Below are 13,279 nucleotides of genomic sequence, written 5' to 3'. Positions count from 1 at the left end.
TCAGTGTGCAACATCCCGATGCTGAGGCACGTTCCTGGTTTTTCACCACAAATTGCATCATTTTGGAAACTGTCCCTGGATTACAACAAAACCACAGGCCAAAAATTGACTCCGTTTGCTTCCTACATCAGAAATCATTAAACCTCTACCAAGACGCATTTCCCTGCAGCAGAAAAGGACGCTTGATTCCCTTTGTGCTGACTTTCTCCTGAGTTCACGACTTCAGATCAACTGAAAGTGTCCCGCTACCACCAAAGGTGGCCGCCAACAACCAGGATCCAACCCCTGAGTCACCATCAAACGCGCTGGATCTGCGCCTTCCGCAGCCCAGCAGCAATTCCTGCCGCTGCCCCCTGCTCTGGGTCAGCCTGACGGGCATGGTTCTGGTGTGTGGGGCCGGCTCCCACAGGACACAGCGCTCAGACCCGCTCTGTGTCCCGCAGCTTGGGCATCTCAGGCACTGCTCCACAGCTGCGGGGCCATTTCCCACTCTTTTTCCACCAAGGTTCCACCACTGCTGCACTGAATCACAGAATCCCAGAATTACCCAGGTTGGAAAAGACCTGTGAGATCATCCAGTCCCACCTATGACCCAACACCACCTTGTCACCAGACCATGGCAGTGAGTGCCACATCCAGTCTTTCCTTAAATAACTCCAGGGATGGCGAATCCACCACCTCCCTGGGCAGCCCATTCCAATGCCCAATCACCCTTGCTGTGAAGAAACTCCTTCTAATCTCCAGCCTAAACCTCCTCTGCTGCAGCTCAAGGCTGTGTCCTCTTGTCCTGTCTGTGGTCCCTGGGAGAAGAGACCGAGCCCCACCTGGCTGCCCCCTCCTGTCAGGGACTTGTAGGGAGTGAGAAGGTCCCCCCTGAGCCTCCTCTTCTCCAGGATAAACAACCCCAGCTCCCTCAGCTGCTGCTCACGGGACTTGCATTCCACCGCTGTTCCACTGTTGCTCCGTGGCTGCTGCTGCTGCCGCTGCTGTTCCAGCGCAGCTGCAAACCCTCCCCTGGTGCTGCTCCCACTCCAGTGCTGCTCGTCTGTGACACTGCGGGGCCTCCTGGAACCGTGGGACATTGTGACACCGTGGGGACACGTGGAAGCAAAGGAACCCTGTGCCACTCCAGGATCTTGTGGAATCCACAGGCCCTGGGGCACTGTGGGGCCTCCTGGAACCAAGGATCCATTGTGATCCCTGAGGGCCTCGTGGTTCCCAGGGATCCTTGTGACACTGTGGGGCCTCATGGAACCAAAGATCCATTGTGACACTGCAGGGCCTCAAGGAACCAAAGGGACCCTGTTACAATGTGAGACCTGATGGCAGAAAGGGGGAACCTGTGACAATGTGGGGCCTCATGGAGCCAAGGCAACCCTGACACAATGTGGGACCTCACAGCAGAAAGGGGACTCTGTAACAATGTGGGGCCTCGTGGAACCAAGGACCATTGTGACACCACAAGGGCTCACGGCACCAGAGGGATCCTACGAACCAAGGACCATTGTGACACCACAAGGGCTCACGGCACCAGAGGGATCCTGTGACACCATGCGACCTCGTGGCCCAAAGGAGAACCTGTGACACTATGGGGCCTCAGGGAATCAAGGGGACTCAGAGACACGGGGGGGGCTCCTGGTTCTCAGTCTCTTCTGACACTTGTCTCCATCTACACAGAAGCCAAACAGGGCAGCCTGAGCCTCTGCATCCAGAATATTCCCGTCTCCATGGCAGGATGCTCCTGCTCCCAGTGGTGCTGTGTGTTCCCTCTGCTCCCTGGGGGAATTGCATCCTACAAGAGACACCAAGCACTCCAGTACCCGACACCACAGGGCAGGGCCTCCTTCTGGATGGCAGCAGAGACATCTTTCACTCCATCAGAATGCTCAGAGCCCCGTCCAATGTGGTCTGGAATGTTTCCAGGGACGGGGCATCCACCAGCTCGCTGGGAAATCTGTGCCAGTGTTTCACCACTCTCAGCATCAAGAATTTTCCCTTATCTCTGCTCTGAACCCACTCTCTCTTAGTTGAAAACAATCTCCCCTTGTCCCCTTGACACAGGCCCCACGGAAACATTTCTCCACATGTTTCCGAGGAGGTGCTTTGAAGTCTGAAAGGTCACACTGGGGTGTCCCCACGGCCTTTTCTGCTCCAGGCTGAACATGTCCAACTGTCCCAGCCTGTCTCTGTCACAGAGCTGCTCCAGTCCCCCGAGCATCTTGGTGGCCTCCTCTGGAAGTGCTCCACGAGGCCCGAGTCTTTCCTGTGCTGAGGACTCTCTTGTCAATTGTTTTTACAGAAGACGCAGTCGCTAGGAGAGGGGAAACTCATCCTTCCTGAAATGCTGGCACAAGAGCAGGGATGGTTTCTGCACGGCTGAGACACAGCCCCGAGGGAGGCAGGGACATTCCCATGGCGTCCCTGCAGCTGGGGGCCAATCTGCCGGCACTGGGAGCCTCTGTGTGTGTCCAGCTCATTCTCCCACGGCCGTTGGCACGTGGTCAGCAGCTGTCCAATGCCATCCCCCTAATTGGTACCGATCTCCAAGGCAGCCTGGAGCTCTCCTGGGCCAACGTTCCCTAATTAGGACCCTGCGGACACTTCCTCAATTTATGTCCAAACCAATGTCAGCACACCAAAGACATCACAGCACTTGTCCATGAGGTCAAGTATCCCCCGTGGGGACACTCTGCTCTCTCCTCCATGGGGCACAAAGCAGCAACACTCCCAAGGAAAATCTTCTCCCATGGGCCCTGCGGCTCCTTGGGAAGTTCCAGAGCAAAGAGTCAAGGCAGGTGCCTGAAATGCTTTCCCAGCATGCCCACAACACATCTCGGATGGATCCACAGTGTCCCTGGGAAAGAGAGAAGCAGAACCCTTCACTAATACCCTGGAACGTCCAACAGGAATCACAGCCATGAACAGCTCTCAGGAATCACTTCTCAGTGGATTTTAACTTCTTGGAAGCCCAAGGAGTCGGAATGTCTTCCTGGAGCCTTGGGCCCTGGGCAAACAGGACTTATCAGAGATGCTGGCAGGGGACCATCATCCCTCCTCCTCCCAGGACACTTCTCTTTGCCCAATTAGCTCCGAGTGGCTGCCTGGGGACAAGCCCCTCTTTCTCCACGTCCCTTTGGATGGGCACATCCGACTCAAGTCCAGCGCTGGCCTGGGCCCAGGGCCAGGGAACTGCAGAGACTCTCTGTGTGGACAAGGGCCTTTGGGGAGCTGCAGCAAATTGCATCCAGGCACAGTGCTGGAGTTTGAGCCTTACTGGGGATGGGGTCCCTGGCACCCTGCATGTGGAGCAGCTGTGCAGAGCTGGAGCCAGGTGCTCTGTGTGGGCACGGTGGCTGTGGGTGGGACAAGGTGAGGGTCAGGGCAGGACATTTTCCCCTCTGAACTCTGCTCTGGGGCTGCAGGTGGAACTGTTTTGGGGCCTGCGAGGAAAGGGAATGGAGTGGTCTGGCTGTTGGAAGAAGCACACCTGAGCCATTTCTCAAGCCTCAGCCTTGTCTTGGGGTGATCAACATTGCCCAGTGCTCCCCAGTGTCTCCAGTGACTGCAGATCCCAATCACCTGCCTACCCTTGACTCAAAGTCCTCCCACATTCCTGTTTTCCCTGATTCCGGGGTCCTGGAAGAGGGGTCAGTGCCCAGCCCTGTTTTCTCAAAGTGCCTGAGTGGGAATAGGGGCAACTGTGCTGGGACCCAAGAGAGTTTGGGATGGGCTCAGCTCTGGGCTGTCCCACAGGGAAAGCTCTGGGAGGGAAGGGGCAGCAGGAGATGGGGGATCTGGCTGTGGGGGCTGCAGGAGGATGGATTGTGTGGGAGTGGGGGTTGTCCCCACTGGGGATCCATCTGCTTTCAGGTCTGCCATGCATAGACCACCCTGCATCAGGCAGTCCCAGGAAGCACAAGATGTCTGTCAGGCCCTGGGTAAACAGGGCTTAACAGAGATGCTGGCAAGGATCCAGCATCCCTCCTCCTCACAGGACACCTCTGTTTGCCCAGTTAGCTCCAAGTGGCTACCTGGGGACAAGTCCCACATGCCCATGTTCCTCGGGATGTGCACATCCTGCTCAGAGTTGCCCCTGGCAGCTGGCAGATCCCCTGTCCTGGCAAAGACAGGGATGCAGGACGGCTCTGCAGGACAGCGCTGGGCACCCCTGGCTGCACCCCCACCTTCACACCCTGCAGCCATCCCTGGGAGAGGAGGCATTTGGGCTTTTCACAGGGAGAGGGCTGCATTGGAGGGGATCCTGTGGATGTCACCCCAAGACAGGAGACCTCTCAACTCTCCTGACACAACATTTCTGGGTTTCATTTTCTGTCATTCCCTGATCTTATCTCTGCTTCCTGGAGATTTTCCTCCTGGACTTGTTTGCCTGGGCCTTATCTGTCCCTGCCACCACTCACAGACCCCAAATCTCTGTGCACTCTCCTTGACCCTGCAGGAACCTGCCTCTTTGCAGGGCACTGGCTGGGGGCAGTTTCTGTTTGCAGCTTGGAAAAAGGACAGGTCACACTAAGACTGATCACTAAAAGTAAGACTTCAGATGTCTCAGGGACTTGTCAGAATTCATCATACCTTTTATTGATATCCCCTCCCTGCCATTCTCCACTAGTAGGAAACTGAAAACAAAGTCTCAGGAAATGTCCTCATTTTTATCAAAATCCTTGCCTTGGAAATATTCTGGGACAGATCAGAAACCCTCAGCATTGTCAGAGCTTCATGAGCATTTCACTCCCCCTGCACTCGAGATGTTCTGAGCTGTACTCACAGAATCTGTAGACACTGGGATGTTCCAGCTTCAGGAGATCCCTCCAGGAGCTGCAGCGGCCTTGTCCTGCAGCCAGAGGCTTCCTGAGTCAAGAGCTGGCAATGATTCTGCTCCAGCAACTTCTCAGCACCTTTGCAGCCTTGGCTGAGTTTAAGCCCTGTGTGCCTGTGTGCTGTGCCCGGGCTGGCTGCAGGCAGTGCCCCAGCCCTGCTGGGCTGGGCCCAGGAGCTGCTCCTGGCCACAGCTGTCTCTCTGCAGCGCTGCCGCTTGTCAGGAGCCGCCTCTGTGCCAGGAGCCCGGCCCAGCTCAGCAGCACAGACACAGCACAAGGACTCTGATGACCCTCCTGGGGCTTGGTGCTGAGGCCCTGAACATCAGTCCCTGAGAGGGAGCTGAAGCAATCTCTCGAGAATTCAAAGTCAATATCAATCTCCAGAGTTTCCTGAAGTTTTCATGGGTCCCACTGAGGAAGACTGAGGATGAGAAAGTGTCCCCAGGTTCCAGTTAGAGCAGAACACTGGAGGCAGTGGTGGCAGGTGGGGACAAGCAAAGGAAAGGTGTCTGTGAGGCTGAGGAAACCTGGATGTGTTCCATGACTCCAAAGGGCCAAGGCCTGAGCCCCAGCCCCTGGCAAGGCAGATCCTGTCCCTCCCTCAGTGCGCAGGGCTCTTCCCGGGGCACTGGGATGTGGGGATGTGCAGTGCCAAGGGCAGCACCATGGGGCGGCCCCTGCCAGGCCGCTGAGCAGGGACAAGGAGGCGCTGAGGACGCAGGGCTGCAAGGGTCACTTGTCTCCTGCTGGCCTCAGGGCCAGGGCCAGCAGCCGTGGCCCAAGTGCTGCACAAGTTGGCTCTGTCAGGGCCTTGCAGCTGCTGCCCATCCCTCTGCCTTCTGCAGCCCAGGCTGTCCCACGCTGTCCCTGCCCTGCGCCTCTGTCCCTGCAGGCTGTCCTCATCCCCCCGGCTGCCCCACCTTGCCGGCCCCTTCCTTTGCTGGCAGCTCTGTGTCCTGCCTGCCTCTGCCTGGGCACACAAAGCCTTGGGCTGCTCCAGACTCCTTCTGGGGGACGTGTTGCAGCACAGCACTTCCCTGGGAGGGAAAGACCTTTCTCCTGGTGTCCAGTCTGGAGCTGCCCAGCTGCCCTTGGTGCCATTATTTCTTTGTCAGGCTGTTTTATACAATGAAGAAAAGCTCCTCCATCTTTGAAACCTCCCTTCAAGCCCTCCCAGGCTACTTCTCTTCTGTCCTCAGTCTCCACAGAACTGAGCCCAGGGCCCTCAGCTTCCACCTGCTGGTTTTGTGATGAGGCCTCCAAAGCCCATCTTGGGAGATTTTTGGGTTCTCTCGAAGGTCTTTGAAAATGGAAACATAGTGATCGAGGTCCAAGAAAAATGGAGTGTTATTTTTTCCCAAACCTTGCAGTGACAGAACAAGGGGCAATAGCTTTAAACTGAATGAGGGGGAATTTAGATTTGATCGAAGGAGGGAATATTTGACAGTGAGAGAGGCACAGAACTGCAGCTGTGCAAGCCAGAGAGCGATGCTCCATCCCAAAATTCTTCAAGGTCAGGAGGTTTGTGCCAACCCCTCCACTCCCCAAGGATGGAATTCCTGTTGTGGGGGTTCTCTGATGTGCTGCGTGACCTCACAAAGCTTCTGGCCAGAATGTCTGCTGGGGGCCAGCCAGGCTGCTGCAGTGGCAGTGACCTCACAGCCATCACCATTCCAGCCCTGTCCCCTGGGCGTGGCTCTCCCCTTTCCTCTGTCCTGGTCTTGTCTCTGCAGGGATGGGTGGTTTTGTGATGAACACCTTGTCCCCAAGATATTCCTGAGACCAATCATTTGTCAGTCAGGCCCATGTCACAGCAGTGACCTCATATTCAACTCGCTCAACTCCTCATCTCTGCTGGAGCCCACATTGAGCAGCCAAAGCCAGCCCCTGCTCTGGCCTTTCCCTCTGCCCTGCCCCAGGGCCTGACAGAGCCAGGCTGCCGCAGGTGACCTTGAGGTTGTGCAGGGCTCAGGCACAAGGGCTGTGCCAGACTCAGTGCCCAGCTCACACTCTGTGGGGTGGAGCAGAGCCCAGCCAGAATCACCCCCTGAAGCAGCAGCTCTGCCGTGCTGGCCACTGGGCCGGCTTGGCCAGGGAGGCTTCTGGCCATGCCCTGCAAGGAGCTGCTGCTGCCAAGGTGCCTTTGGTGGCTCAGGCTCTCCCTGGCACAGCTCCCACTCCGGCACTCTGCACTGAGGCCTTCAATGTCTTGGGCTGGCCTGGGGCTTCTCCTGCAGCAGGGTCTGCCCTGGTCATGGCACAGGAAAGGCAGTTCCTGCTGGAGCAGGAGGCTCTGCCCGGAATGGGCTCAAACAGCTCCAACAAGGCCCTGTTGGCAAAGCCCCCAGTGGGGAATGCAGAAGGGAGGTCCCGCTGCTTTTGGGGTGAAGAATGCAGAACCCAGCCTGACTCCTCCATTTCAAAGTTCAACATCCTGAGAGGGAGCTGCAGCTGTGGCAGAGCTGGTAAAATCCCTGGAGAAAGGAACAACCAACCAAGTGACGCCACTGAGAGCTTCTCCAGAGCTGTGGAGTTGGCACAGCCTGGGCACATCTGACTGACAGGGCAGCACGTCAGACTAGAAAAGCCCCGTCCCAAATTTTAATGGCAACGTCTTCTGACATTTCCCTTCTTGGGGGTGGTGGAGATCCCTCCCTGGAGTGGGGACACTCCTCAAGGTCACTGCTCAAGGCCGAGTCACAGAGATTTGTCCTACGGTCATTGATCTGGGTGAGTGACATCAATCTCTGCTTAAGGACTGGTTTTGCTTTAATACAAGTGCTTCAAAATTGCGTCCTAGAGCACTAGATTGTAATAGTTGTTATAGCTCCTATACTGTGCAGTAAATAATTCTGATTGAGATCTTTTTCTCTAATCATGAGGGTAATCAATTAGATCTGTATTTATATAAATAGATCTGGTTTGCTGTTACTCATCCTGTGGGACAATTTGCATAAAGCTTCAATTCCACCTGTCCAATCCTTGCCAAATAAACATAAACCCTTGCCAAAATCTGGGGCTGGGATTGGATCCAGCCGTTCCCAGGCTCCCCTCACTGAAGGAGTTTAGAAAGCCCGGGGGTCCTGGAGGGATTTGGGGATCTATGGGGAGTGTTTGGGGGTCCCTGCTGCACCTCATGACCCAATGGCAGCTTCTCTAATAAACATCGCCTGAAGCTCCCACTCTGCCCATGACAGGCACGCTGTGAGTGTCTGTGACATCCCGGCTCTAGGGCAGCCTGGGGACTCCTGGATGTCACCATGGAACCCCTGGGAGTGTCCGTCACCTCACGGTTCTTTAGGAGCACGGGGATTTCACCACTGGACTCCTGCCACTGACTGTGACATCCCGGCTCCTTGTCAGCATACAGACACGTCTGTTGTCACCATGGAGCCCCTGTGAGTATGTGTGAGCTCATGGCCCTTTGGAAGAAGACACCCTTTGCATTTCACATGAAACCCCTGTGACCGGGTCTTTAGCAGCCCAGAGACCCCTGAGATGTCACTGTGGAGCCCCTGCGCTTGTCTGTGAGCTCTCAGCTTCTGAGCAGGCTGAAGACAACTGTGATGTCACCGTGGAGTCCCTGTGGCTGTGTGTGACTAATGCATCTTTAGGAGCCTAGAGACCCCTGGGATATCACCGTGGAGCCTCTGTCACTGCCAGTGACCTCGTGGCTCTTTAGCAGCCTGGAGACACTTGGAATGTCACCGTGGAGCCCTTGTGAGTACCTGTGACAGATCAATGCCCCAGCAACATGAAGTCCCCTGGGATGTCACCATGCAATGGCTTTGACTGCCTCTGACCCCATGGCTTTTTATCATCCCAGGAAAAGCCTGGGATGTCACCATGGAACCCCTTTGACTGCTTGTGCCGTGGTTTAGGAATGATATTCCCCCATTTCATGCTCCTACTAAAACCGCGGCGCCTCTCACTCCCCTACTGCCTCCCATGGAAAGCACAAAAGACAAAGATCCTGGGCTGGGATAAGAACAATTTACTGGGAACAGCAATGAGATAAGGAACAAACAGGAACAGCAACAATACTGATAACAGAAGGGATAAGACAAAGAAGTTACTTACAGGGAAAACAGCAACACCACCAACCCTGCCCCTGTGTTCACCCAGGTGCCTGTGGAAAACCAGAATAAGGAGATCACCATCCAGGTGTCTTCCCAATGTGGATCACCAGGAATGTGGGTCACCAGGTCTCTTTGCAAAGTGGGTCCTCTGATGGAGGATGATGATGGGGCAGCAGACAAAGCTTTTCCTGCAGTTGGGGCGGTCCCAGGGCTTCCCTTACCGGTGGCTCTGCCGGTGATTAGTCAAGTAAGAACTCCGAGTGAAGCTCTTCCCACACTCAGGACACTTGTAGGGCCTCTCCCCAGTGTGGATGCGCTGATGGGGGACGAGGCTAGAGTTGCGGCAGAAGCCCTTCCCACAGTCGGGGCAGCGGAAGGGCCTCTCGTCTGTGTGAATCCGCTGATGCAGGAGGAGTTTGGAGCTGTCCCGACACCTCTTGCCACACTCGGGACACTCGTAGGGCTTCTCCCCGGTGTGGATCCTCTGGTGGTGAATCAGGGCCAAGCTCCTGCTGAACCTCTTCCCACATTCCCCACACTTGTAGGGCCGTTCCCCTGTGTGGGTCATCTGGTGGCGGATCAGGCTGGAGCTGACATTGAAGTCCTTCCCACATTCCAAGCACTTGTAGGGCCGTTCCCCGGTATGGATCCTCTCGTGGCGGATCAGGTGGGACCTCCAGCGGAAGCTCTTCCCACATTCACCACATTCATAGGGCTTCTCCCTATCATGAAGCTGCTCATGGACCACCAGGTCTGAGCTCTGGCTGGAGCTCCAGCTGCCATCCCGGCACACAGTGGGTCTTTCCTCCTTGGAGCACCCTGGCCTGGGTTTGGAGCCCCTCTTTGTATGGGATCTTTGGGGCTTTTCCTTCCCGTTGGATTCCTGTGACGTGGAGCCACTCAAAACGACCTCTTCCACAAGACTCTGTCGGGGGAATTTGCCCTTCCTGGTCTCCATCCTCAGCTCGTTGTCTGGGGGAGGAAGAACAAAGAGAGGATGGGATTTGCTTCCATGTCAGAGGGAAGGGGAAGGAGATCCCCCAGTTCATCCTTGGCAGGATGGCGTCGGCAGCAGGGTTGTCCTGCAGCCAGGGGTGATGCTGGGCTGAGAGATGGAGCAGAAGAGAGGGGGAAAGGGGCAGTGACTTCCGCCTCACCTGTCTGGCTGTCCTGGGGCATCTTCCTCTTCCTCACAGCTTTCTCCTCCATCTGGCCAAGGTTTGGGAATGGGAACTCCTGCAATGGGGAAAAACAAGGTGTGAGCGCATTGGGTTGGGCGTTCCTCCTGCCCAAGTCCATCTCTAGAAGTCACCGGGCCTCTGGTGTCCAGAAAAACCTCCAAAACACCAAGATTCAGTTCAAAAGAAGCCTCCTGCGAGTTCCCCCTCTCTGGTCCCTCTACTTTGAGCTTCTGGGGGCTCCCTCCTGTCCCTGCTGCTGGGGGTCCTGAATGTATTGGGTTTCCCCCATCTGCTTAGTCCCCACCCACCCCAGGCTGCCTGGGATCCCTGGAATTCCAAGGCTCCCTCCACTTTGGTCTCCAAACTTGGAGATCCTTTGTGTCCCTCTTCTATGGCTTCCCCTCACTTAGGAATGCTGGGGGGCTTTGGGAGTCCTGGGGTTTCCCCTTATTCTCTGCTTCAGGGAGCCAGGGCTCCAAGGCATCCCCCCTTTCCCACTTGAGGGTCCTGGCAATCCTTGAGGTCCCCCCTCTCTGAGGTCCCCACTTCAGGGTGCAGGCAATCACAGGGTTCACCCTCTCCAGATTCCCTCTCCTCCAGGTTGCTGGGGTTCCCCCAGTCCCGATATTGTTCCTCTCTGCTCTCCTCACTCTGCGGGTCCCAAGGTGCCCCTGCTCTGGCTCTTCTGGGGGGTCCCACAACCCCCTGGCTCTGGGCTGAAAGCAGCAGTGCCTGACCCAGGAAGGCCAACTCTCACTGCGGGGTAGGGACCCAGCATCCCCCCGCCCACCTTGGGGGCTCTGCTGGCAGCAGCTACCAGGACTGCCAGAAAAACCCTTCCTGGGGACACCCCAGCATCCCCCAGAGGATCTTTTTGCCTCAGCTTTGGAGTCCTGCAAGCTCCAAACAGCCCCTCCCAAAAAACACTGTGCTGCTTTTAAGGGAAACTGGCAGGAGAAATGAACCCGGCTCAACCACCTCAAGAGAGAGTTCCGGTCGGGCTTACAATTCATTAAAGAGATTACAATAAACACAGCAATCAAGAGAAAACGGGTTTTAAGCCACAAAGACTGAGTACAACCTGGCACCGTGCTGGTCAGAGTGATGGTGGAGATCCTACCACGTGGTGGTCACAGTCTTGTCAAAAGTGCTGGTCCTGTGGAAGTTCTGCTCCTCCTCTGGATCCCTTGAGCAGCAGTGGTTTCCTAGTTCCCCCAAGCCAGGTTTTATATGCTCAGGTTCAGGTGGAAATGCTCAGTACCTCCCCCAGGTCAGGGAGGTTCACAATGGAATGATGTCATTCTCTGAGTCACAGGATATTTTGGGAGTCCTTGATTGTCTAAGTCCTTGCAGCTGCCCATTCTGCTGGTTGATAATGACCAATTAGCAGAGAAGTCCCCTCAGGCTGGGTGTGACTGCTGGTTGTTGTGGGTTTGTTTTTCTTTTCAGGAATTTTGTCCCATCTGAAAGGAAGAGGCAGTGAGGGCAGGGGGTTGCCCAGGAGACAATCAGGGGCAATTAGGAAACCAAAGAAATGGCCACGCCTCCTCACATACCATGGTGATGGCTCAGCCAGAGAAACCAGAGTTTGGAAGTGGTGGCTGGGGAGTGAGCTCTCTGGCTGGGGGGTTGGTTCTCAGCAATCGCAGAGATAGCATGAGAGGTTGGGGGCAAACCGAGACTTTGCTGATGTGTGGGGTCTGGGCTCTGCCCCCTTTGCTCAGCAATCGGAGGCACAGCGGTCACCTGTGGTGCTCGCAGTGGGTGCCTGTCCTTACCAAGATGGGGCTGCGCTGTGCCTTGCTCTTGGCGTCTGCCCTCTTGTTTTACTGCTTCTCCTGGCTGCCAACACCAACTGCTGCTCAATCAGATCTGCTGCCTTCACCACTTCTGCCAGCTGCCGGTGAGTGACGCTGAGGTCCAGTGCTGCCTGATGGGACCTGCCTGCCTTTGCTGTTTGCTGCCCGCTGCCAGGGTTGGTGCTGAGACACATTGCTGTCCCGTGAGGCTGCAAAAGGAGAGCTGTCCCCTGTGCCCTCTTGCCCCAGCTGCCACTGCCAGCTGGAGAGGCTGCTGCATGGAGTTACCGAGGAAGCTGCCGCTGCTGCATCGCGTGAGCAAGAATGCTGAGAAGTGTGGAAGAAAGCTGATTACACAGGATCTGAAAACAGGAAAGGCATCCTGTTTGTCAGGCTGCAAGCCTTGAGAAAAGAATGACAAACTGTCAAGACAACAGATTTATTAGGGGACTGTAACCGGTTTTTGAGCGAGCAGCTAAAACAGTTTCTCACACTCCAAAGTATGAACGCTCTCTAACTTTACAATAAACCCGATTCACTTACACCTACCTTGTGTCTCTCGCATCCATACATCACAATACCCAACCCGTCATCCTTCATGCTCAAGTACAAGATGGCAGCACAGGTACCTGCAGGTAAGTGCAGCCATTCCTTGAGGGTTGATCAAACTTTTAGGTCAAGGGCCTTGAGGAACCCTGATTTCAGCTCTGAATGGTCAGCCAGGTAGGTCACTTGAGGGATGGTATATATTTTTGGGCTATCCATTTTTTGATTCCTAGAGTTTGAAGAGGGACTTTACCAATTCACTGTAACCAGAATGTGAGTTTTGTAGATAGGATGCATTTTGCTACACCAATCCAAGGGTCAATCTGCAGGCCCAGATCTTTTTCAGAGTCACCGGGGCCAGTCATGTTCGGGCTGTGCCGGTGATGGTCCAAGCAGTGCAGTTGTTGATGCTAGAAGAGTCCTTTGTTTGCTTGATGGAAAAGCCGTGGCACTGTTCCCCTTGTGTTTTGAGACCGGGGAGATTGCAGAAGGTCTCTAATATCTTGATGTTCTGCTTCATGTTTTCCCAGGAATCGCTCAATAAGACCACATCGTCTGCAAATGCCATCGCTGTGATGCTGTTCATTCCCCAGTGGTTGTACCCTTTGCCACTCTCTTCCAGCTTGCAAAAGGCAACATTGGGTTGCCCTGTTTGACTCACACCTGGATCTGGATGTGGTCTGTCTGTGTTTTCTTTGTGGTGATATATGTACGGATGTTCTCATACATATTGCTCACCAAGCTGATGACATGAGGCTCCACTTCCCTTTACTGCAGACCATGTAGAATGTGCTGGTGGCTGACTGTGTCAAAAGCCTTAGTAATGTCCACAAATACAA

The 13,279-nt window shown here is 55.2% G+C and overlaps 1 protein-coding gene across 1 annotated transcript in view; it reads right to left on the bottom strand.

The window, feature by feature from the left end:
* Positions 1-13,279, bottom strand: part of LOC116447733 (zinc finger protein 420-like) — a gene marked incomplete at its 5' end in the record, with an annotated part of 109,024 nt that overhangs the window by 55,750 nt on the left and 39,995 nt on the right. Inside the window, 2 exon segments of the mRNA XM_032117198.1 lie at positions 9,136-9,886; positions 10,072-10,150. Coding sequence (XP_031973089.1) covers positions 9,136-9,886; positions 10,072-10,150 — 830 coding nt within the window.

This window comes from Corvus moneduloides, chromosome 9 (genome assembly GCF_009650955.1).
Source record: "Corvus moneduloides isolate bCorMon1 chromosome 9, bCorMon1.pri, whole genome shotgun sequence".
Taxonomy (NCBI): Eukaryota; Metazoa; Chordata; class Aves; order Passeriformes; family Corvidae; genus Corvus; species Corvus moneduloides.
This window is presented reverse-complemented; position numbering and strand designations above follow the sequence as displayed.